This window comes from Stegostoma tigrinum, chromosome 20 (assembly GCF_030684315.1).
Source record: "Stegostoma tigrinum isolate sSteTig4 chromosome 20, sSteTig4.hap1, whole genome shotgun sequence".
Taxonomy (NCBI): Eukaryota; Metazoa; Chordata; class Chondrichthyes; order Orectolobiformes; family Stegostomatidae; genus Stegostoma; species Stegostoma tigrinum.
In genome coordinates, this window is record NC_081373.1 from 10,272,810 (window position 1) to 10,297,230 (window position 24,421).

Below are 24,421 nucleotides of genomic sequence, written 5' to 3' on the forward strand. Positions count from 1 at the left end.
TAGTGAATCCATGCTGACTAGGACTGATTCTGTCACTCCTTTCCAAATGCTGTGTTATTACATCCTTAATTACTGACTCCAGCATTTATTGATGTCAAACTAACCAGCCTACAATTCCCCACTTTCTCTCCTTCCTCTTCTAAAGAGTGGGGTTATATTAGCTACCCTCCAACCCATTGGCACTCTTTCAGACTCCACAGAATGCTGGAAAATGATCACCACTGCATCTGTCATTTCTAGGGGCAACTTCCTTAAGTACTTTGGGATGCAGAGCACCGAGCCCTGGGGATTTATTGGCTTTTAATCCCATCAATATCCCCAGTAGCATTTCCTGACTAATAAGGATTTCCTTCAGTTCCTCCTTTATGCTTGGCCCTCTGTTCCCTAGCATTTCCTGACGGTTATTTGTGTCCTCCTGAGCGAAGACAGATCCAAAGTATTTGTTCAACTGCTCTCCCGTCTCTTTGTTGTCCCTTAAAAATTCACCTGATTCTAACTTCAAGGGACCTACATTTGTCTTCACCAGGCTTTTTGTCTTTGTGTATCTATAGAAGCTTTTGCAGTCAGTTTTTATGTTTTCTACAAGTTTACTTACATATCCTATTTTGCCCTTCCAAATTAAACACTTTGTCCTCCTCTGCTGAATTTTAAATTTCTCCCAGTCCTCAGGTTTGCTTCTTTTTCCGATCAATTTATATGCCTCCTTTAACACTGCTCCTCATTCCCCGTGTTAGCGATGGCTAAGCCACCTTCCCTGTTTTACTCTTACATCAGGCAGGGATGTACAGATGTTGAAGTTCATCCATATGTTCTTTAAATGTCTGCCATTGCCCATCCTCCATCAACCTCTGAAATATCCCTGGCCAGTTATTCTAGCCAATGCATGCCTCATACCATCAAAGTTAGCTTTCTTCAAGTTCGGGATCCTTGTTTCGGATTTAATTGTATCACTCTCCATCTTAATGAAGAATTCTATTGTATTATGGTCACTCTTCCCCAAAGGATCTTGCACTGCAATGTTGCGAATTACGAAATACCCACGGTTTGTTTTTTGTGCTGTATAACTCCATGACTCTACTCCCCATGATGCACATTGCTGCAGTGAAGACATGATTTAAATGCAAGTTGTTGCACTTCATTTAAACCAGATTTACCCATGTCATCGAAGCAGCCCAGGGGTCAATAATTAGCATTTATATAGCACCTTAAACCTACTGAAACATCTCCTGGCTCTGTGCAGGAGTGTTGTTAATTAAAAATAGCACTGAACCATACAAGGAGAGTTGAGGCTGAACTGAAAGGATAGGTTCGGTATGCATGCCTTCATTGATGAGTACATTGAGCATGGGAGTTGTAACAACATGTTTCAGTTGTTCAGGATATTGGTGAGGCCACTGTTGGAATACTGTGTGCAATTCTGATCTCTCTGCTATAGGAAGGATGTTGTGAAACTTGAAAGTGTTCAGAAAAGATTCACAAAGACGTTGCCAGGGTTCGAGGGTTTGAGAAAGAGATAGAGAGCTATAGCGAGAGGGTCAGGAGACAGCGTGAGGATGGGTTAGGGTGGGGGTACTGTGTTCCTGGGTGAGGAGGGCAGGGTGAGGATGAGTTAGGGTGGGGTTACAGCCTTTCTGGGTGAGGGGACAGGGTGAGGAGGGATTAGGGTGGGTGTACAGTGTTCCTGGGTGAGGGGACAGGGTGAGGAGGGATTAGGGTGGGTGTACAGTGTTCCTGGGTGAGGGGACAGGGTGAGGAGGGGTTAGGGTGGGGGTACAGTACTTCTGGGTAAGGGGACTAGATCCTAGGCCCGAAACGCCAGCCTTCCTGCTCCTCTGATGCTGCTTGGCCTGCTGTGTCCATCCAGCGCAACATGTTGGTATCTCAGATTCTCCAGCATCTGCAGTTCCTACTATCTAAGATCCTGCCAAATCTTTAACTAATTAGAAGGTTTTAATTAATAATTATGTATAAGTAAATCCCTGAATTTCTTTCAAGTCACTGCTCTGAAAGAACTGAAAGTTTTATCTGTGTAAAGAAGAGGAGGCACTTTAGGTCAGACAGTGCATGTTAGGAGTGAGGCCTCGTTTAGAACCTGTTTGTATTTTGGCTTGGAGTCAGCCTGGATTTATTTCTAAAGTGGGAATTTTACAGAGGTTTTACAGAGGCCCAGCTTGCTGCTGTGTGGTCAAAGGATTCAAACCCCACCGCAGCAGCTGATGGAATTTCAAGTCAAATAGGAAATCTGAAATACAGTCAGGGGAAGGGACCACAAATATTGTTTCCAAAGTAAAAACCCAGTTCACTTATGCCCCTTGGGGAAGGAAATCTGCCACCCTTAACTGCTTGACCCAAATGTGACAGCAGACCCACAGTGCTGTACTTGACTCTTAACTACCCCATGAAATCATCCAACAAACTACTCACTTCAAGGGGGCAGTTGGGGATGGCTAACAAATGCTGGTCCAGCTGGTGACCCCATGAGTGAATAAATGTTCATCCAAAAGTTTGATTGAATCTGTTTCCACAGCCCGTTCACGCACTGCGTTCCAGGTCAGACTAACTCACTATATAATAGTCACCTCGTTATACCCTCTGCATGATTATTGGCCACCACTGGCGTGATGTGACCAGTGTCTGGCTTTCCAGGAATTGGCAACATGCCCCAACACCTCATCAATTTGAAAGAAAACTGCTTATTTGAAAGCTGTAATCTATTTCGGGTCAATTAGAACCTTTCCCAAATAGATGGCTGTGGATTTTCTTTCAGTATAATGTTTTGTTTATTGGATAGCATTCCTTCAAGATATATAATTGCTGGGATAATGCCTGTCATTGCCATAGAAACACGCCTGTTAGTACACTTTGCTACATCGGTATATAGCAACCCAGTCTGTGTTGCCAGCATTAATTTGAGGTCACCTACCGGTTTATTCAGTAACTCTACAGCAATCTTTAAGCTCTGGCAATGCAATAAAGAACTATCAGTTTACTTTTTCTATAGACGACCCCTTATTTTAGTAATCTTATGTAATTTGTACATTTACAGATGGCCCCTTAACCATGTTTCAAATAAATGCCAGCACAGATACAGAACAAGTCAGGCAGTTGACTGAACACTGGCTAGTGGGAGGTTTTCAATGCTGCTTTATATGAAGCAGCTCAGAGCTGTAATTAAATCACGACTGATTTCTCAGACAGTCTCAAGGCGAATGAATTGTAAGGCAAACAGGAATTTTATTCCACCATTCGAGCAGCGAGGGAGTCGAGGGTTATGGAGGGAGCTCACAGCTAAGAGTAGTTGGAGCCACAGCCGCAATTGTACTGGAAGGCAGAGAGGGAGGAAGAGGCTAATTTGTATACTTTCCCCACACCTTGGCTGGTTCGCTATTTCCTGTAGATTGTCATTCTAACAGCAAGCTTTCCTGAGCATCCACAGCTCCAAATGTGGGTGGAACAACATAGTGGGATTGACACGGCCAATCTCCTCAGATTTTCGCTCGATCCACCCACTGCCAAAGCTTTGCCAGAAAGCTGGCTTGGTCGTACAAAAGGAGTATGAGCTCAATCTTTGCTTTAGGACCCAGTGTAGAGTGACGAAGCAGGTAGCCACGTTACCCGGGTAGGAGCAGTGACTCCCACTTGCTAAATTACAGCACATTGGTATGAGAGGGACACATGAGGGGGAGGGACAGCCTGATACCTCCCACAGCCCCTCACTCCCCGGCACCTCCCACAGACCCTCACTCCCCCTCCCCACTCCCCGACACCTCCAGCAGACCCTCACTCCCTCTCCCCACTCCATGACATCTCCTGCAGACCCTCACTCCCTCTCTCACTCACCGACACTCTCCAGCAGACCCACACTCCCTCTCCGCACTCCCCGACACCTCCAGCAGACCCTCACTCCCTCTCCGCACTCCCCGACACTCTCCTGCAGACCCTCACTCCCTCTCTCACTCACCGACACTCTCCAGCAGACCCTCACTCCCTCTCTGCACTCCCTGCCACCTCCAGCAGAACCTCACTCCCTCTCCGCACTCCCCGACACCTCCAGCAGACCCTCACTCCCTCTCTCACTCTATGACACCTCCCGCAGACCCTGCTTCCCTCTCCCCACTCCACCAGATAAATCTTGTCTCCTCACATTCCCAATGCCAGAGCTTTATGCAAACTGTCCCAACGTTGGCCTGTTGCAAGACCAAACAAAGAATGAGGGGATAAATAATCAACGTTCCTTTGGAAAATATTCTCTGAAGGCAGCAGCAATCCTAATTGGAACATTTCTGAGTGTGTTGGAGAGGCAGTAATTTAAACCGAGAGATCAAATGACACGAGGTTATTCCACATGATCTAACTTAAACAAAATCCTGACGGTCGCTGAATGCTGTCATCCTGTACGTCTGCTCAAGGGCAAAAATATGTAACAGGACTGATGTGGAAATTAAAATTACCATCAACACATCTGGGCTAGCCTGCATTCCTCTCAAATGACTCAGATACTCCAGGAAACCACAGGCTGCTCCTGTCATCCATAACCTTTATTCCTGAGCATTAGTGCTTTCTTCCCCAGTGAGTCACACATCTCCAGTTGAGTGGTCACAGAGATGCAGGGTCAATGAAGCAGAAATATGAAAGGCTTCAAAGTAACAAGAAAAATGTTCTTCGGCTTCCTCCTCCTCTAATCTCACTGCGCTCGATTTATGTTAATCATGTGCTCCTGTCCTCTGATCACACTCAATTAATCTGCTCACATCTGAATTCTATACAACTCTTCATCATGGGATAGACTTGGAATCGTGTCTTTTTTTTAATGTTCCTGAGGGCTTTCTGAATGACTGAGTGGGTAATTGTGTGGACTGGCATGGCTGCTGACTCATAAAGATCAGGCAGGTCTCAGGTGTGATTCTCTGTCTCTGCTGAATTAAAGAAGGAGAGACTTTCACTTCCATGTTTCTGCCAAATAGGTCTGCTCCTGGTGTTTCTGCGGCATTTAAACCACCACCTAACTAATTTCCTGCTCGCTCGCATGCTAACCCAGCTCTACCTCAATCATCGCTGATTATGAAGCGCATTTCAACCACCTATTTCCAGGCCACAACTCTAAAATGACAAACGGCATGATTCATAGACTACCTACAGTGTGGAAACAGGCCATTCAGCCCAACAGGTCCACACTGCCCCTCTGAAGACTATCCTACCCAGACCCATTCTCCTCACCCTGCATTCCCCCATGTCTAACACACCTAGTCTAAACATCCCTGGGAAACTATGGGCAATTTAGCATGGCCGATCCATCCACCCTGCACATCTTTGGACTGTGGGGGTCTTACAGCAAAGATGAGACAGGTTGGGCCTTCTCATTGGCATTTAGAAGAATGAGGGATGATCTCATTGAAAACAAAAGGATATTAAGAGGGTTCTCAAGGTAGATGCTGAGAGGATCTTTCCCCTCATGGGGGAGTCCAGGACCAGAGGGCGCAGTCTCAGAAATAAAGAGGCACCAATTTAAGACAGAGATGAGGAGGATTTTTTTTTCCTCTCAGAGTGTTTGGAGTCTTTGGAACTTCTTGCCGCAGAGTCCTTGTATTTATTTAAGGCTGAGACGGATCGATTCTTCATTAGTCAGAGAATCAAGAGTTACAGGGAAGGGCCAGGAAAGTGGACATGGGGAATGTTGGATCAACCATGATCCTATTGGGATGTAAGAGCAGTTCCAAGGGACCAAACAGCTTTCTCCTCTTCCTTTAGGCCGTGCGTTATAGCCTCCTGTGGTGGTTGGCAGTGCATCACTCCTTCGGTGCTGGTGCTAGGGCTGGAACCTTCTGACCATCCCAGTGTGTGTTTGCTGAGTGTAGGGGGATTTAATTGGGTGGGCAATAGTGGAGTATCCAGCTCCTTTCACCTTTGCCTGACTGAGTGTGCAGCAGACAAGAGCCCTGGGTAGCTTAGCTACCTGTGGCCATCTGAGGCTCCACGAGGGAAATGAAATGCCACCTCAGGAACCCTCATTCAGAGCCATTCACAGGGGTTCCGGGGATCGAGGGGGAAGCCCAATGAAAGCACACTGCCAGTCCCACTCCAGTGACCCCCCCACCACCACCGCCCTGCGACTGGCTTCACTCACTGGGGATGGTCCGACAATGACCCCGGCCAACAGTACGTGTTGTATTGGTAAAGGCCACCAATCAGAGCTCATCGTCTCAGAATAAGGGACCACATCTTTAAGACAGAGATGAGGAGCAATTTCTTCACTCAGAGGATAGTGATCCTCTTTACCACGCAAGGGTATAGAGTCTGGGTCATTAAGTATATTCGAAGCTAAGATAGACAGATTCTTAAGCAGTTTGGGAATCGGGAGCTTTGGGGATCCCTTAATTTTTGTTTATGGGGAGAAGGCAGGGAAGTGCAGTTGAGGTTTATCAGATCAGCTATGATTTCTTTGAATGGCAGAGCAAACTCGATGGGCTGAATGGCCTACCTCTGCTCCTTACGTCTTATGGTAATGGACTTCCCAATGGTGCACTGCTCAATAGAGCCCACAGTCTGGATAGATGGAATGGAGCATCATGGGTGTTGGCCTTCCAAAAAAGGGATGAGGTGGTATTTCCAAGCCCTGGCCAAAATCCCCATCGTCTCCAGAAGGTTCGACCATGGGAGCTTCAGTTGGAGTTTGTACCGAATACTCTAGAGTGGGGGCTTGACTCCAATGTGATGTGAATTTCCTTTCTTACCTCTGAACCTGGCCCTTCATGGCGAGCTCCTACCATCTTCGGGCCCCTGCCTTGTGACAGGGAAAGAATGTTTGGCATGAGCCCACTTTGTGGGGGGAGTCGTGAAGGGGCTTTTTGGAGTGATTTACACCATCCTCGGTGAAAACTCGTGAGTTTCACTGGGAAGGAAAAGTAGCTGTAGGAAATTTCCCCACTTCCTACCTCCTGTAAGACTGAAGGGTCTGATAATCCCTTAAATTATCAGGACAGGTAGATAAAGTGGCTAAGAAGGCATATGGGATTCTAGCCTTTATTAGTTGAGGCTTAGAGCATAAGAAAGAGAATTGTGTAAAATGTTGGTTTGGCAGTATTGCAGTCTTCATTATAGGAGGGATGTGATTGCACTGGAGAGAGTGGAGAGGAGATTTACTGGGAGGTTGCCTGGACTAGAGAGTTTCACTTAAAAAGAGAATGGACAGACTGGGAGATAGTAGGAACTGCTAATGCTGGAGAATCTGAAATAACAAGGTGTGGAGCTGGAGGAACACAGCAGGCCAGGCTGCATCAGAGGAGCAGGAAAGCTGACGTTTTGGGTCGGGGCCCTTCTTCAGAAAGTTTCCTTGTGTTTCCTTGGAGCAGAGGAGAGCAGGGTGCTATGTAATTGAGATCTGTAAAATTATGAGGCACATTGGCAGGGTACACAGGAACAAACTTTTCCCCAAGGCTCTGGCCCAAGTGTTGGAGAACGAAACTGGAATCGATACATGAGATAATGGGAACTGCAGATGCTGGAGAATTCCAAGATAATAAAATGTGAGGCTGGATGAACACAGCAGGCCAAGCAGCATCTCAGGAGCACAAAAGCAAACGTTTCGGGCCTAGACCCTTCATCAGAGAGGGGGATGGGGAGAGGGAACTGGAATAAATAGGGAGAGAGGGGGAGGCGGACCGAAGATGGAGAGTAAAGAAGATAGGTGGAGAGAGTATAGGTGGGGAGGTAGGGAGGGGATAGGTCAGTCCAGGGAAGACGGACAGGTCAAGGAGGTGGGATGAGGTTAGTAGGTAGATGGGGGTGCGGCTTGGGGTGGGAGGAAGGGATGGGTGAGAGGAAGAACCGGTTAGGGAGGCAGAGACAGGTTGGACTGGTTTTGGGATGCAGTGGGTGGGGGGGAAGAGCTGGGCTGGTTGTGTGGTGCAGTGGGGGGAGGGGACGAACTGGGCTGGTTTAGGGATGCAGTAGGGGAAGGGGAGATTTTGAAACTGGTGAAGTCCACATTGATACCATATGGCTGCAGGGTTCCCAGGCGGAATATGAGTTGCTGTTCCTGCAACCTTCGGGTGGCATCATTGTGGCAGTGCAGGAGGCCCATGATGGACATGTCATCTAGAGAATGGGAGGGGGAGTGGAAATGGTTTGCGACTGGGAGGTGCAGTTGTTTGTTGCGAACTGAGCGGAGGTGTTCTGCAAAGCGGTCCCCAAGCCTCCGCTTGGTTTCCCCAATGTAGAGGAAGCCGCACCGGGTACTGTGGATGCAGTATACCACATTGGCAGATGTGCAGGTGAACCTCTGCTTAATGTGGAATGTCATCTTGCGGCCTGGGATAGGGGTGAGGGAGGAGGTGTGGGGACAAGTGTAGCATTTCCTGCGGTTGCAGGGGAAGGTGCCGGGTGTGGTGGGGTTGGAGGGCCGTGTGGAGCGAACAAGGGAGTCACGGAGAGAGTGGTCTCTCCGGAAACCAGACAGGGGTGGGGATGGAAAAATGTCTTGGGTGGTGGGGTCGGATTGTAAATGGCGGAAGTGTCGGAGGATGATGCGTTGTATCCGGAGGTTGGTAGGGTGGTGTGTGAGAACGAGGGGGATCCTCTTAGGGCGGTTGTGGCGGGGGCGGGGTGTGAGGGATGTGTTGCGGGAAATACGGGAGACGCGGTCAAGGGCGTTCTCGATCACTGTGGGGGGAAGTTGCGATCCTTAAAGAGCTTGGACATCTGGGATGTGCGGGAGTAGAATGTCTTATCGTGGGAGCAGATGCGGCGGAGGCGGAGGAATTGGGAATAGGGGATGGAATTTTTGCAGGAGGGTGGGTGGGAGGAGGTGTAATCTAGGTAGCTGTGGGAGTCGGTGGGCTTGAAATGGACATCAGTTACAAGCTGGTTGCCTGAGATGGAGACTGAGAGGTCCAGGAAGGTGAGGGATGTGCTGGAGATGGCCCAGGTGAACTGAAGGTTGGGGTGGAAGGTGTTGGTGAAGTGGATGAACTGTTCGAGCTCCTCTGGGGAGCAAGAGGCGGTGCCGATACAGTCATCAATGTACCGGAGGAAGAGGTGGGGTTTGGGGCCTGTGTAGGTGCGGAAGAGGGACTGTTCCACATAACCTACAAAGAGGCAGGCATAGCTGGGGCCCATGCGGGTGCCCATGGCCACCCCCTTAGTCTGTAGGAAGTGGGAGGAGTCAAAAGAGAAGTTGTTGAGTGTGAGGACGAGTTCAGCTAGGCGGATGAGAGTGTCGGTGGAGGGGGACTGGTCGGGCCTGCGGGACAGGAAGAAGCGGAGGGCCTTGAGGCCATCTCCATGCGGAATGCAGGTGTACAGGGACTGGACGTCCATGGTGAATATGAGGTGTTGGGGGCCAGGGAATTGGAAGTCCTGGAGGAGGTGGAGGGCGTGGGTGGTGTCACGGACGTACGATACATGCTTGTTTTTGATTGGCGCAGACATGATGGGCCGAAGGGTCTTTTTCTGTGCCTTTGACCTGAGTGACTCTATGATGCAAGTTGTGTTATTCAGAGCTCTCTCTCTCTCTAATAGATAGTCGCTGAGGCCACCTCTGAATGTCCCTTTCTCTCAATCGCCCAGATTTGGGATGTTTTCCAAGTATTTGCGAGACAGTTATGTTATAGAAAACCTCAGAGAAACATCTGAGACTGAAGATATTGAAATTGCCATCTGGTAGTGAGACCGAGTCGCAGAGAAAGCTGAAGACAGCATTTCCATGAATTAACTTGTGGAATTAAGTGAATGTTTCCCCTGTGGCCCGTTGACACTGTTTTTCCTAGCTATTAGCATTGTGTAGAACTTGGTTGCTTGCTCATATCGAAAACAGAGGCTATTACATTGATTTCTATCACACACATATGCACTGTGTCTGATTTGTTGAGTGGACTGATAGTCTTACACTGTAATTTCTTCAGTATCTCCTCCTCTGTCTGGCTGTTGTCTCCCCCTTTCTCTGTCTCCTTCCTTAATTCAGAAGCTTCTTAAAACCTCCCTCTTTTTGGTCACCTGTCCAAAAGTCTCCTTATTTGACACAGTGTCAGATTTTTTCACTTGGGAAAAGTTTCAAGTGCTTCCTATTTTTCCTGTGATGACAAGCCCAGCGGTGGCTTCCCAATGACTCATTCATTATTAGTGTCTGACCAGCTGCTGAATCATAAAAATTCAGACAGTTCCCAGGCACAATTTCCAGCCTGTGCTCTGAGCGACTCTTGTGGATATATTTCATCCCAATTAATTTCTGCCTTGTTGCCCCACACAGTCCTCTCTCTCCGCTCCTGTGCAATGCCTTGGGATCTTTTAACCCTCAAGGTCCTATATAAATGGATGTTTTCGTTGCCAATCACTGCCTCTGAGTCATTCCTGGATCCCACTGAAAAACTACAGCTCCCCTCCCTTTTGGGACTCTGAACCTGTACTGATGTAGAATTAATGAAGTGGTGAATTTGAGTGGTTCATGTTGATCAAATACTTTGTTTTTATTTATTTGCTGATCGGATCGAGGGTTGAACTTTGCTGAGTGTCAAGTTGTCAGTGAGAATGTGTAGCTGGGGTCGCTTTCCTGAGCAAAGCTGGGGCTTGCCTATGTGTGCACTCAAGTCAAATACTTTGGTCAAGGCAGCGAAAGGGGAAGATTGAGACATGGTTGCCATTCTCAGATGTCTCCTTGGATGTCTTGGACAGGAATAGTAGAGGTCCTGGAGCGTGCTCATTCCATCCACACGCGTGCTTCGCTGGGGACTGTTAGTATCCCTACCTCTGAACCAGGAGGCACAGATTCAAATCCCCACCAGCTCCAGAGGTGTGTTGTATTGTCCCTGAAAAGGTTGGTCAAAAATATCTACTTTCTTCTTTAACAGACCTGTCTGACGAAGGGTCTAGGCCCGAAACGTCAGCGTTTGTGCTCCTGAGATGCTGCTTGGCCTGCTGTGTTCATCCAGCTTCACACTTTGTTATCTCGGATTCTCCAGCATCTGCAGCTCCCGTTATCTCTGCCCCTGCGTTGGCTCAGCTTTAGTCATTGATGAGTGATGTCCATTTTACAAAAAATAACTGCAATACAGTGAATTAGCAACTGCCCAATGACCTCCTTGGCATCTAGAGCTTCACTGTAAGCACTGGCAAGTGAGGTATGAAGGGATCTCCGACAGCTGTGAACTCTGCAAACCAATGGTGGTGAGGGACAGCGGAGGATGGAGACAGAACGGAAAAGCTCTGGGTCGCTGCGGAGAGGGAATGGAGGACAGTGAGTTGTGCACCTTCTCAAGCTGCTGACCTCCTCCAGGAAGCAGATAGCCAGATACTACGAGACCAGACAGAGGCTTGTGATGCCTGACACAGAGTTGACCACCGTGACATAAACCTACCATCTTGCGGGACAGAAGGACGGCTACCTTTCCTCATGTTACACAGACTCCTGCCCTCTGTGCAGACAATTGTGTGCAGTCATTTCCTTCGTCCAGTGTTGGCCTGCGCGCAGTTACTGTTTGCCAGAGCCTGTACAGACTCTGCCCCTGAGCTTTTCATTGCTGTGTATGAATACAAACAGCTTGACTCCCGTCTGCAACACTCATCTGGATCAGTTGTTGGTGAGCTCAACTCTCACTCCAGAGGTTCAGCACTGAATCCGCACTGTGGCTTCCAATCAAGTGCTGCATGGAGTAGGGGTCAGAGGGTCACACAGCACAGAAACAGACCCTTGGGTCCAACCAGTCCAAGCCAACCATGTTCCCAAACCATACTCGTCCCACCTGCCTGCACTTGGCCCAAATTCCTTCAAACATTTCTTATTCATGGATTTATCCAAATGTCTTTTAAACATTGTAACTGTACCCACGTTCACTACTTTCTCAGGCAGTTCATTCCACTGCTCTCTTTGTAAAAAAAAAATGCCCTTCATATCATTTCTACATCTTTATCCTCTCACCTTCAAAATATGCCCCTAGTTTTGAGCCTTGGGGAAGAGACCCTTGCTTTTCACCCGATTTTACACACCTCTATAAGGTCACCCCTCAACCTCCTGTGCTCCAGTGAAATAAGACACAGCCTGTCCAGTCTGTTTGAGTATCTGAAACCCTCCAATCCTAGCAACATCCTGGTAAATCTTTTCTGGACTCTCCCGAGTTTAATAATATTCTTCCTATTACAGGGTGACCAGAACTGCACAAAGTGCCCGAGAAGAGGCCTCATCAATGTTCTGTATAAGTCTCAAAATGCCATTCCAACTCCTATACTCAGAGTTCTGAACAAAGAAGGCAAGCATGCTGAATGCTTTCTTAACCACCCTGTCTCCCTGTGACGCAAATTTCAAAGATTTATGCCCCTCTGTAATTGTCTTTGAGAAGGTGGTGGTGAGCCCCTAAGAGTCACTCGCGTTGCTGTGGGTTTGGAGTCACAGGTGGGCCAGACCAGGTACGATGGCCATTTAATATAAAACCAAAGAACTGCTGAAGCTGGAAATCTGAAACTGAAACTAAAATTGCTGGGGCAACTCAGCAGATCTGGCAGTATCTGTGGAGAGAGAAAGAGATAACGTTTCGAGTCCATTAGACCATCTTCAGCAAGACAAATTTCCTTCGCTAAACAGCATTAGTGATCCAGATGGGCTTTTTCAATGATCGGCAACGGATTTACAGTCATCGCTAGACTCTCGCTACCAGATTTTTATTGAATTCAGATTCCACCATCTACCAAGGTGGGGATTGGTGCCAAGATTGCTGGATGAATAGCACAGTGATAATACCACTCGGTAATTAAACATCAAAATCCATGTACAGGTCACCATTGAGGTTCAAAAGAATAGGAGAGACAAGACAAATCACCATATTGTCCCAGTGAAAAATCAGAATTGATTGAAGGTACAGACCTTGAGGAAAGTTAAACCCTTCGCTGTGTGAAGAGACTTTATTTGCTCCTAATCTCTGCCTCCAATCTTGACCTCTGAACCTGGTGAGGCAAAGTCACCATGGTCTGTCTGGTTGGGAGGGTTTGGGGGAGAGGCTGGGGCTATTCTCCCTGGAGCATTGGAGGTGGATGGGTGACCTTATAGAGGTTTATAAAATCATGAGGGGCATGGACAGGGTGAATAGCCAAGGTCATTTCTCCCCATGGTAGGAGAGTCCAAAACTAGAGGGTGTAGGTTTAAGGTAAGAGGGGAAAGATTTAAAATGGACCTAAGGGGAAACTTTTCAACACAGAGGGTGGTGAGTGTGTGGAATGAGCTGCCAGAGGAAGTGGTGGAGGCTGGTATAATTACAACATTTGAAAGGCATCTGGATGGGTATATGAATAATTTAGAGGGATATGTGCCAAATGGGACTAGATCAGTTCAGGATATCTGGTCGGCATGGATAAGATGGATTGAAGAGTCTCTGTCCGTGCTCTATGACTCTCATGAGAGGAAGAGAGAGAGTGATAGGGCACCGGTAGTGAGTTTAACCTGAAGAACGAGGCACGGGGAGAGGTTGAGAAGGTGGGACACTGCATGGTGACCTCTGCCAGCACAGGAATTGGACTCACATTAGCGTTACTTTCCATCGCAAACCAGCCATCCAATCAACTGAACTAGCCATCTCGCTTATCTTCCATCTGCTGTAGGGGCTGCAGTGTAAAAAGTGCCTATTGGTTTTTCAGTTTCAGGGGCCCACCTTTTATTTGTCATTGTCTTTGTTTAAAGGGGGTGTATCAGCCATAACTCTAGCTGAGATGGCTTTCCCCCCAGCATGAGGTAGTTCGGATGAGAAGGGGCATCGGGGGCCGTCATGACCCAGGCACAGTCTCGACACCTGTTCCCTGAGGGTAAATGCAGCTTCCTGAACTTCCGGCCTGAGGGCATCTGAACACACTAATCCTGGGGAATTGTCCAAGCCTCTGGAATGTAACTGGGTGATGCTGATCTCCTTGTGTCTTGTTCCAGGTGTGGGTCCTATCCATATGAATGAAGTGTCGTGCAGTGGATTCGAGAGATCCCTGACGGACTGCAGCTTCCGAGACATGAACAATGGCAACTGCAAACATGAAGAAGATGCAGCTGTCCGATGCAATATTCCACACATGGGGTTCAAGAATAAGGTAAAATCAAAGGGCGCCTGTTGGATCAAATGGCCCATTTGTGACTGACCATGTGACTTATATTCCCTTTGAATGTTTCCTGCTGCCATGTGACTTCAGGACAGCGTAACATGTCAATGACTCCCTCAGCTCATCTCAGAGCTAGCATGTAGCTTATGCAGAACATTGTGAGGAACGGATGTAATTCTATAGGACCATACAACGCTAGAGCAAAATTAGACTCTTCAGCCTATCAGGACTGCACAACTATTAAACTGGATCATGGCTGAGCCGAAAATCCTCAACTCCACTTTCCTGCCTTTTCCCATAACCCTCGATTCACTAACTGATCACCTTCCATGCCTGTATTTACAAATGCATCTCTTTGTCTGTCTCTCTATTCATTTCTAACAGGGTTTGCACCTGTGACCTTCGGACAGTGCTACCCTCCCTCAGCACTGACCCTCTAACAGCGCGGGACTCCCTCAGCACTGACCTCCCAACAGTGTGGCACTCCCACAGCACTGACCCTCTAACAGTGCGGGACTCGCTCAGCACTGACCCTCCGACAGTGCAGCACTCCCTCAGCACTGACCTTCTGACAGTGCAGCACTCTCTCAGCACTGGCCCTCTGACAGCGCAGCACTCCCTCAGTACTGACCCTCCGACAATGCGGCACTCCCTCAGTACTGACCGTCTGACAGTGCGGCACTCCCTCAGTACTGACCGTCTGACAGTGCGGCACTCCCTCAGTACTGACTGTCTGACAGTGCGGCACTCCCTCAGTACTAGCCCTCTAATAATGCAGCACTCCCTCAGCACTGACCCTTCAACAGTGCGGCACTCCTCAGTACTGACCTTCTGACAGTGCGGTGCTCCCTAGCACTAAGCCCCTGACAGTGCAGCGCTCCCTCAGCACTGACCCTTCAACAGTGCGGCACTCCTCAGTACTGACCCTTCAACAGCGCGCACTCCTGCAGCACTGACCTTCTGACAGTGCGGTGCTCCCTAGCACTAAGCCCCCGACAGTGCAGCGCTCCCTCGGCACTGACCCTCCGACAGTGTGATCCTCCCTCAGCACTGACCTTCCGACTCTGCGGCCCTCCCTCAGCAGTGACCCTCCGACAATGTGGTGCTCCCTCAGCACTGACCCTCCGACAGTGCAGCTGTCCCTCAGTACTGACCCTCTGACGGTGCAGCGCTCCCTCAACGCTGAGCATAGAGACTGCCGCTTGTTTGATTTTGAGGCCCGAGTTACAACTGGAATGAAGGAGACCACTGATTTATAACACAATTCAACTTCAGAAACTAACCATGTGGAGAGAACAAAGAGAAATACGCTGACAATTTCCATTAGACCTAATGGCTTTAGTTTAACATATGGATTGTGCGCTTCAGTGCCCTGCAGGATGGTGATCAGACAGATCGCTGAGTTAGCAGCTCAAGTGGGAATGAGTCTCTCAGTACTTCACGGTGCAAGCAACAACTGTCAACACTCCCCATTACGGCAGCTCATTACTGTGGTCACTGATAGTTCAGAGACCTCATCTCACAGTGTAGAACCCCGGTGTTCCAGCCACATGCCAGAGAACTGGACAGCTCAACCAAGCTGGCAATTTCAGCATTTTTTAGTTTGTTTGTTGATAGGCTGTTTGTGTCACTGGTCAGACCAGTTTGTGTTGCCCACCCACACCTGAGTCACAAATGGGGCAATTATGGAGGGCAGTTGAGAGTTAAGCACATTGCCATGGGTCTGGTGTCATGTGTTTGCACACAGCAGGTAAGGATGGCAGATTTTCTTCCCGGAAGGACAGTAGTGAACCAGATCGGGTTTTCTGTCAATTGACAGCGATCGCCGTTCGGCTAACTCTTAACACAGATTGTAAAGGAACAGCCCTGAGCGCTGCACTGTCGGAGGGTCAGTGCTGAGGGAGTGGGCACTGTCGGAGGGTCAGTGCTGAGGGAGTGCCGCACTGTCGGAGGGTCAGTGCTGAGGGAGGGTAGCACTGTCGGAGGGTCAGTGCTGAGGGAGGGTAGCACTGTCGGAGGGTCAGTGCTGAGGGAGTGCTGCACTGTCAAAGAGTCAGTACTGAGGGAGTGCTGAACTGTCGGAGGGTCAGTGCTGAGGGAGGGTAGCACTGTCGGAGGGTCAGTGCTGAGGGAGTGCTGCACTGTCGGAGGGTCAGTACTGAGGGAGCGGGCACTGTCTGAGAGTCAGTGCTGAGGGAGTGCTGCACTGTCGGAGGGTCAGTGCTGAGGGAGTGGGCACTGTCGGAGGGTCAGTACTGAGGGACTGCTGCACTGTCAAAGGGTCAGTACTGAGGGAGGGTTGCACTGTCGGAAGGTCAGTACTGAGGGAGTGGGCACTGTCAGAGGGTCAGTGCTGAGGGAGTGGGCACTGTCGGAGAGTCAGTGCTGAGGGAGTGCTGCACTGTCGGAGGGTCAGTGCTGAGGGAGGGTAGCACTGACGGAGGGTCAGTGCTGAGGGAGTGCTGCACTGTCAGAGGGTCAGTGCTGAGGGAGTGGGCACTGTTGGAGGGTCAGTGCTGAGGGAGGGTAGCACTGTCGTAGGGTCAGTGCTGACGGAGGTAGCAGTGTCGGAGGGTCAGTGCTGAGGGAGGGTAGCACTGTCGGAGGGTCAGTGCTGAGGGAGGATAGCACTGTCGGAGGGTCAGTGCTGAGGGAGGGTAGCACTGTCGGAGGGTCAGAGCTGAGGGAGGGTAGCACTGTCGGAGGGTCAGTGCTGAGGGAGGGTAGCACTGTCGGAGGGTCAGTGCTGAGGGAGGGTAGCACTGTCGGAGGGTCAGTGCTGAGGGAGGGTAGTACTCTCGGAGGGTCAGAGCTGAGGGAGGATAGCACTGTCGGAGGGTCAGTGCTGAGGGAGGGTAGCACTGTCGGAGGGTCAGAGCTGAGGGAGGGTAGCACTGTCGGAGGGTCAGTGCTGAGGGAGGGTAGCACTGTCGGAGGGTCAGTGCTGAGGGAGGGTAGCACTGTCGGAGGGTCAGTGCTGAGGGAGGGTAGTACTCTCGGAGGGTCAGAGCTGAGGGAGGGTAGCACTGTCGGAGGGTCAGTGCTGAGGGAGGGTAGCACTGTCGGAGGGTCAGTGCTGAGGGAGGGTAGCACTGTCGGAGGGTCAGAGCTGAGGGAGGGTAGCACTGTCGGAGGGTCAGAGCTGAGGGAGGGTAGCACTGTCGGAGGGTCAGAGCTGAGGGAGGGTAGCACTGTCGGAGGGTCAGTGCTGAGGGAGGGTAGCACTGTCGGAGGGTCAGTGCTGAGGGAGGGTAGTACTCTCGGAGGGTCAGTGCTGACGTTTTGTTGACACAGCAGTATTGAGTGCTTATTGGTCTGCGTGTACTGCAGTCTGTTAGTTGAGATGGCTAAACCATAGTCCTTTTTCCTGTCTGAGCGAGCTGTAAAAGTTCCCCGTTCACTATTTGGCAGAATAGGCGACTCCTCTCCTGGCTGATATCTCTACCTCAACTCAAATCACCGAAACTGCTCATTGTCAGATTTTAGTTTTTAGGAGGTCACTGCACACACATGAGCTGCTGTGCTCCATGCGTGAAACTAACTTGAAATTTTTGGAATGGCATCTTCACTCAGTAAAGTGGGTAGTGGTGGACCTTTCCTCTCTCAGGCAAACTGCGCAGGAATTCCACAGCTTTGGTTTGTATGTTTTTGCCAATAAATGTTGCACACAGACTCATAAACGCTCTTAGTTACTTTTCTATCAGAGTCAGTCCTTACAGTGACATGCCACACACACAAAATAGGGAGAATTCTTATCTCCTCGCTTTCTGAGGAAGCACAAGTCAGGATCAATGGTGGAAGGTGTTCCCAGATCCCTGGGGACGTCCAGAGCCAGGGGTCACTGCCTAAGGTTAACAGGGAAGACCGTTTAGGACAGAGATGAAGAGAAATTTCTTCATTCGGATAATGGTGAGCCTGTGGAATTCTGTGCCGCAGAAAGCAGTTGAGGTTAAAAGATAGAGATAACAAGATGTAGAGATAACAAAGTGTGGAGCTGGATGAACACAGCAGGCCAAGCAGCATCAGAGGAGCAGAAAGGCTGACATTTCAAGCCTAAGGGTCTAGGCCCGAAACGGCAGCCTTCCTTCTCCTCTGATGCTGCCTGGCCTGCTATGTTCATCCAGCTCCACACCTTGTTATCTCAGATTCTCCAGCATCGGCAGTTCCTACTATCTCTGAAACGAGGTTAAAAGATGGAATGTTTTCATGAAGGGTTCAGGGATCAAAGGGTATTGGGGAAAACCGAAACAGAGGACTGAATTGGATGACGTGCCACGATCATGTTGATTGGTGGGGCAGGCTGAAGGGGCTGAGTGGCTTACTCTAGTTCCTATATTTGATGCTCTCTCTTGGCCAAATAACTGCCCAGTCATTGCACTTCAGAAAATCAATTCATCACTCCAGATGCTTTGAGTTCATGTTAAATCTTTTCCACCATTAATGTCTCTTCTAGCTGTGATCCGGGCCCGAGAGGAGAATTGTAGGAGGGAATCAAGAGTTTCATCCATAGAAAAGCCATTGCCTTTCGCCGCAGCGATGCTCAGCATTCGTTTTGCGCAGTTAGCAGAGAAACAGAAAATCCCAAAGTGTTCTGCAGGAGTGTTAACATCGGGAGACATTACGGCAGGTGACCCTAAGAGGAGGTTTTAGCGACGATCGGAAAGAAGCAGAGAGATGAAGTAAGGGGAAGGGATTCCAGAATCTGGGGCAATGGAAAGGATGGCTGCAGTCAGGAAATGTTGTAAACTGGGGAGGCCAGCATTTGAGGAACACAGTGATCTCGGAGGGTTGTAGAAGATAGAGTATGCCATTCAATAAGGTCATGGCTGAGCTGATTTGAACCTCAACCCTACATTCCTGTGAAACCCTGATAATCTTTCATTCCCTCAGTAATCAACGTCTGTCTTAAAATCCTTCAAGAGATTGGGAGAAAGGGCACTCTAAACACCTTCTGAGAGAAAAAAATGTTTCCTCATCTCTGTCTTAAATAGCTGACACTTTATTTTTAAACTATGACCCCTAGTTCTTGATGCACCCACAAGAGGAAACACCCTTTTGGCATCAAGTCCCCTCAGGATTTCATAAGTTTCAGATAAGTCACCTCTGACTCTTCTAAACTCCAGAGGATACACGCCCAGCCTGTCTAGCCTTTCCTCATAAGGCCATCCCCCCACTCCAGGGATTAACTGAGTGAATCTTCTCTGATTGCAATACGTAGAGGTTGCAGAGATAGGGAGGGGTGTGGAAAGATTTGGTAATAGTTTGAAGAGCAAGCTACATCAAGAGTTGAATACTTTGAAGAGTTAATTGTTCTTCCTATTCTAAACATAGATCCGTTTGAATGGTGGTCGTAACCCCTTTGAAGGCCGTGTGGAAATCCTGACAGAGGTCAACGGTACGATGAAGTGGGGCACAGTGTGCGGCGAGCATTGGAGACTGACCGAGGCTATGGTGGTGTGTCGACAACTGGGGCTAGGCTTTGCCAACCATGCACTGCAGGTAGGCCCCAGAGGCAGGAAATGAGCATCTCTCTCGCAGCTGGTCAAGTCATGTGACCATTTCATAGACCTGTCTATTCAGAGATGAACGTGTCCATGTTAACACAAGAGAAGATAGAACCCAGGGAGACCATTCGGCCCATCGATTTGCTCCTTCTGTACATGACCACATGACATACACTATTTTCGAGTCAAACCATTTAATCACCTCAGGTAAAGCTTTTCATCACCATTTCCTCAACCCGTTCTGCCCTGGTCACCTCTGCCACAGAATCATTGCAAAAAACTCAAGTATATCAGTCGTTCTGGGTCAGTATTCCTTCTGCACAGTGTAGGTCTTTTTCTTGTAATTGGACCTTTTTGTCATATTTCTCATGGTCCTGAGTTTGATGATGCAGAAAGAGGCTATTCGTCCCATTGAGTCCACACTGGCCCTCCAAAGAGCACCCCGGCCTTTTACCACCTAACCTGCACATCTTTGGACTGTGGGAGGAAACCGGAGCATCCAGAGGAAACCCACACAGAACGTGCAAACTCTATACACGCACACACACGTGCACATACACACACACACACACGCACACACACGTGCACATACACACACACGTATGCAAATACACGCACACATGCAGACACACACACATGCACATACATGCACATGCACATACACGCACACATGCACATACACGCACACATGCACACACACGCACACGCATACATGCACATACACGCACACATGCACATGCACACACACACATGCAAATACACACACGCACATACACACATGCGTGTACATACATGCATGCACACACATATGCACATACACGCACACAGTTGCCCAAGGCTGGAATCAAACCTGAGTCCTAGTGCCATGTGGCAGCAGAGCTAACCACTGAGCTGTTAATTGGGAAGGGGAAGGGTGTTGGGGAGGGGACTGGGCTGTGTGGGGGATAGAGGGAGTCAAAGTCAACATTAAGCACATATAAAGGCCCATATTCTTAACAGAGTGTGTGGTCTGCTCACAGGAAGCTAAGCAATGAGCCCTGTCATTCAATAGGACCCTGGCTGATTTTTTTTTTACTTCGTCTCCACTTTCCTGAAAAATTCCTGCGCCATTTAATTCCCTTCGCGCCCATAGGATCTGCCAGCCTCTGTGTTGATTATACTCGGTGACTGATCATTCACTGATTTCTGTGGCAGAGAATTCCCAAACATTCCGAATTAATGGCCAGACCCTGACTCAGAGATGGTGGAGCCATGCTTTAGATTCTTCAGTTACTTCCTCATTGATGTCTCTGACTTGGTGCTCCATTTTTGGCAATTTGTGCCCCATTTTAGCATAAATTTTGGGGAGGCAATGGCCTAGTGATATAATCGCCAGACAATTAAATCAGAGACCTAGGTAATGCTCTGGGGACCAGGGTTGAAATCCTGCCACGGCAAATGGTAGGATTTGAATTCAATAAAAACCTGGAATTAAGAGTCTAATGATGACCATGAATCCATTGTCGATTGGTGGAAAAACCCGTCTGGTTCACTAAGGTCCTTTGGGGAAAGAAATCTACCATTCTTACCTGGTCTGGCCTACATGTGACTCCAGACCCACAGCAATGTGGTTGACTCTTAGGGAGGGGCAATAAGTGCTGGCCTAGACAATGATACCCTCATCCAATGTATGAATTTTAACAAATCTCAGTCTCTTCCCGCAGTCCAGGATAGTTTCCAGATCCACTTGGAGTAAAGGGAACGGAGTATCTGTCAAACAAACACTGACAGCTTCAATGGGAGTGGGAGCTGCTAAATACTTGGGGCAGTTTGATCTTTGGAAGGTGCTATTTGGAAATGTCTATTATGGGACAGAAACAAGGCAGAAATGATGTGTTTCCTCTGCCCCCTGCCAATTCCCCCCAAACTCCTCCATCAAGTAATCAGGGTCAGGGAGACTTCTGTCTCTGAAGCTCACTTCAGGGTCTTACAATGTGTTAGTTATTAAGTGTTGGGATTAATATTCATGATATACCAATAGAGGCAGGAGCAGAAGTAGGGCATTCAGCCCATCATGTCTCCAGTCGACTCTATCATTCAATGAGAACATGGCTGATCTGTTAATCCCCATCTCCACTTTTTCTGCCTCCACCCTACAATCCTTGATTCTGTTACTGATTGAAATCTGCCTCAGCCTTGAATATATTTAACGAGCCAGCGTGGACAGCCCCCTGTGGGAAAGAATTCCTCCGATTCACTACCCACTGAGAGAAGAAATTCCTCCTCGTCTCTGTCTTAATTGTGTGACCCCTTTATTCTGTGGTGATGCTCCTCTGATCCTAGAACATCCCACATCAGGAAACAACCTTTCCATGTCTACCCTGTCAATTCCTAATTCATGATTGGTGAAGTCAATGTCAAGGTGCACCTCATTCCAGCATTGTCTCTAATGGATCCTGTCCTGCTTCATGTTGGTAAACCTTCTAACTCCAAGGTTCTTTGAGGAATATGAAGAGAGGGCGTCTATTTGTCTGATTTTTGGATGAAGGTGTTTATAGCCTGTTGAAATCCCTCTAGTGTCAATGGAAAGCAATGGGCTAAAAGCTGGGATTCAGGGATACTGATCCAAGATACAGCCTTGCACTGCAATCAGTGGTGAAAATGACCATAATTATAGAATGCATACAGTGCGGAAGCAGACCATTCAGCCCATCGAGACCACATCTACCTTCTAAACAGCATCTCATCCAGACCCATCCCTCTACCCTATAACCTTGTATTTCCCATGGCCAATCCACCTAGCCTGCACATCCCTGGATACTACAGACAATTTAGCTTGGCCAATCCACCAAACCAGCACATCTTTGGACTGTGGGAGGAAATCGGAGCACCCAGAGGAAACCCACGCAGGCACAAGAAGAATGTGCAAACTCCACACAGACAGTCACCTGAGGGTGGAATCAAACCCAGACCCCATGGGCTGTGAGGCAGCAGCGCTAGCACTGTGCCACCCCATGCTGAGAGAACTCTGATGATGATGTGTGGGTCAGGGCAACTAGGACAGGAAAATGAAGACTGCCCATTCAACAATGCAGCAAGATTGAAACTGGGCTCCAGCTATTGGGCTAGTTAATTCGAGTTATCTGTGATGTAAAACCACCTCTCCAATTCAGCAGGGAATGGGCAGGCTCATTCACAGAGTAGGCAAAATAGAGGGGGGACATAGCACAGGAAGAGACCATTCAGCCTCTTGAGCCTGCTCTGCCATTCAATGGCTGACCTGTACACTCAATCCATTCACCCCACCCTGTACGTTCCATCGCCCCCGAATGGCCCCGTGGGAAATGTAAAAGAAATCATCCCCCGGCACACCCTGGGTATGGTTTGATGAGGTGAAAACAATGATGCTTGGATATTGAGGGAATATTGCGGTGACCCTGTCATTACAACAGACCTGAGAGTGCGGAATATATGAAATAAGGAAGCATTTTATTCCAAAGCACTACCAATTATCAGTGCAATTAAACAATGTCTAATCTTTGGAATTCCTGAACTGTCTTTGGTTTGTGGACTGTTGACCAAGTAGTCAATGCAGGAACTGAGAAACCAGGTTCCCTATTGTTTTGCACTAATTCCCTGATCAGTGCAGATGCTAAGGGGGCTTCCAGAGCAGAAAAAAGTGGATGACACAGTGACTGAACTCTCCACCTTCCTTCCCAAAGGAAACCTGGTACTGGCAGACTGACCATTCCACGGACAATGTTGTCCTCAGTGGGACCTCCTGCTCCGGGACAGAGCTGTCGATCTTGCAGTGTTCTCATCACCGTGACCACGTCGAGTGCTCGCGAGGTGGGGGGCGTTTTGCTGCTGGAGTCATTTGTGCTGAGTGTGAGTGTCCAACCTGTCCTACCTCTCCTTTTGCGGAACAAAGTTGGGGGGTGGTCGGGGGCAGTGTTTGGTGGGGGGGGGGGTGGGTGGTGATTGGTGGGTTGGTGGTAAGACAAATACAAAAGTGTTAAATTTTAAAAGTGGAGACCAATGGTAAACCAGTCAGCACTCTATCCTCCTGTGTCGTAAATTGTTGTGATCATTTATAATTTGGTATTCTTGTATTTGTCCTGATGCTTTGGAAATTAGTAACTGTGGCAAGACCACCCCAGCAAAAAACAAAAATCTACTAAGTATAGCTTTGACGTTTTCATCTCAACCAGCCCCAGCTTCAACAATCTTTTGATGGAGAGAGAGTTCTGTTTCCCTCCATGTGGAACTGATCACCCTGGGTGGATAGTGGGTTATGGTAGTAGACTAAATGTGGATTACAGGATAAGTACAACAGGGGAATACCACTGGCCCATTTCAGCATAGCCAACCAGGAAAATTCCCAAATGTTTACCGGTGTTGCCCGGGATCCCACTTGATACTTAGTGGGGGGTAACTGTGGTCTTAGTCATGGCCTGCCTCACCTGTTAGGGTAGGCCTGTCACAGCGTGTGATTCTTGGGTAGTTGATAAACTAGGGACAGACCTTCCTGGGGGATCAACGACCCCAGGGTTCCGTGCAAGTGCTGCCAGCCAATCAGAGACTGGTGGTACGATTAAGTGATAGCGCTATGGGGAAGACAGTGGTAGCTGCTGTAATGACGGCCACTCAAGGCCTAAATTTGTCACTGGATCAGGCCAGAACGTGATTGATGGCAAGCATGGGGCAGGTGACTGAAGGGGTTTGAACAGCCAAGTGTGACCCTCCCCCGACCCCTCCACTGTGTGAGGTCCTTCAATAAAGAACTGAGTGTCTATGACTGGGGGACTAACTCTCGCATGGTGGCCCACAAGCAGGCCCAGATAGTTTGCATAAGAACATAACAAATAGGAGCAGGA

At 48.8% G+C, this 24,421-nt stretch overlaps 1 protein-coding gene across 3 annotated transcripts in view; it reads left to right on the forward strand.

Annotated features, from left to right (window-relative positions):
- Positions 1-24,421, forward strand: part of loxl4 (lysyl oxidase-like 4) — a 132,953-nt gene that overhangs the window by 78,909 nt on the left and 29,623 nt on the right. For all 3 annotated transcript variants that reach the window (XM_048551018.2, XM_048551019.2, XM_059652996.1), the window contains exons 8-10: positions 13,898-14,052; positions 19,393-19,560; positions 23,267-23,432. In XM_048551018.2, the coding sequence (XP_048406975.2) occupies positions 13,898-14,052; positions 19,393-19,560; positions 23,267-23,432 (489 nt within the window). The remainder of the gene's footprint in view (positions 1-13,897; positions 14,053-19,392; positions 19,561-23,266; positions 23,433-24,421) is intronic.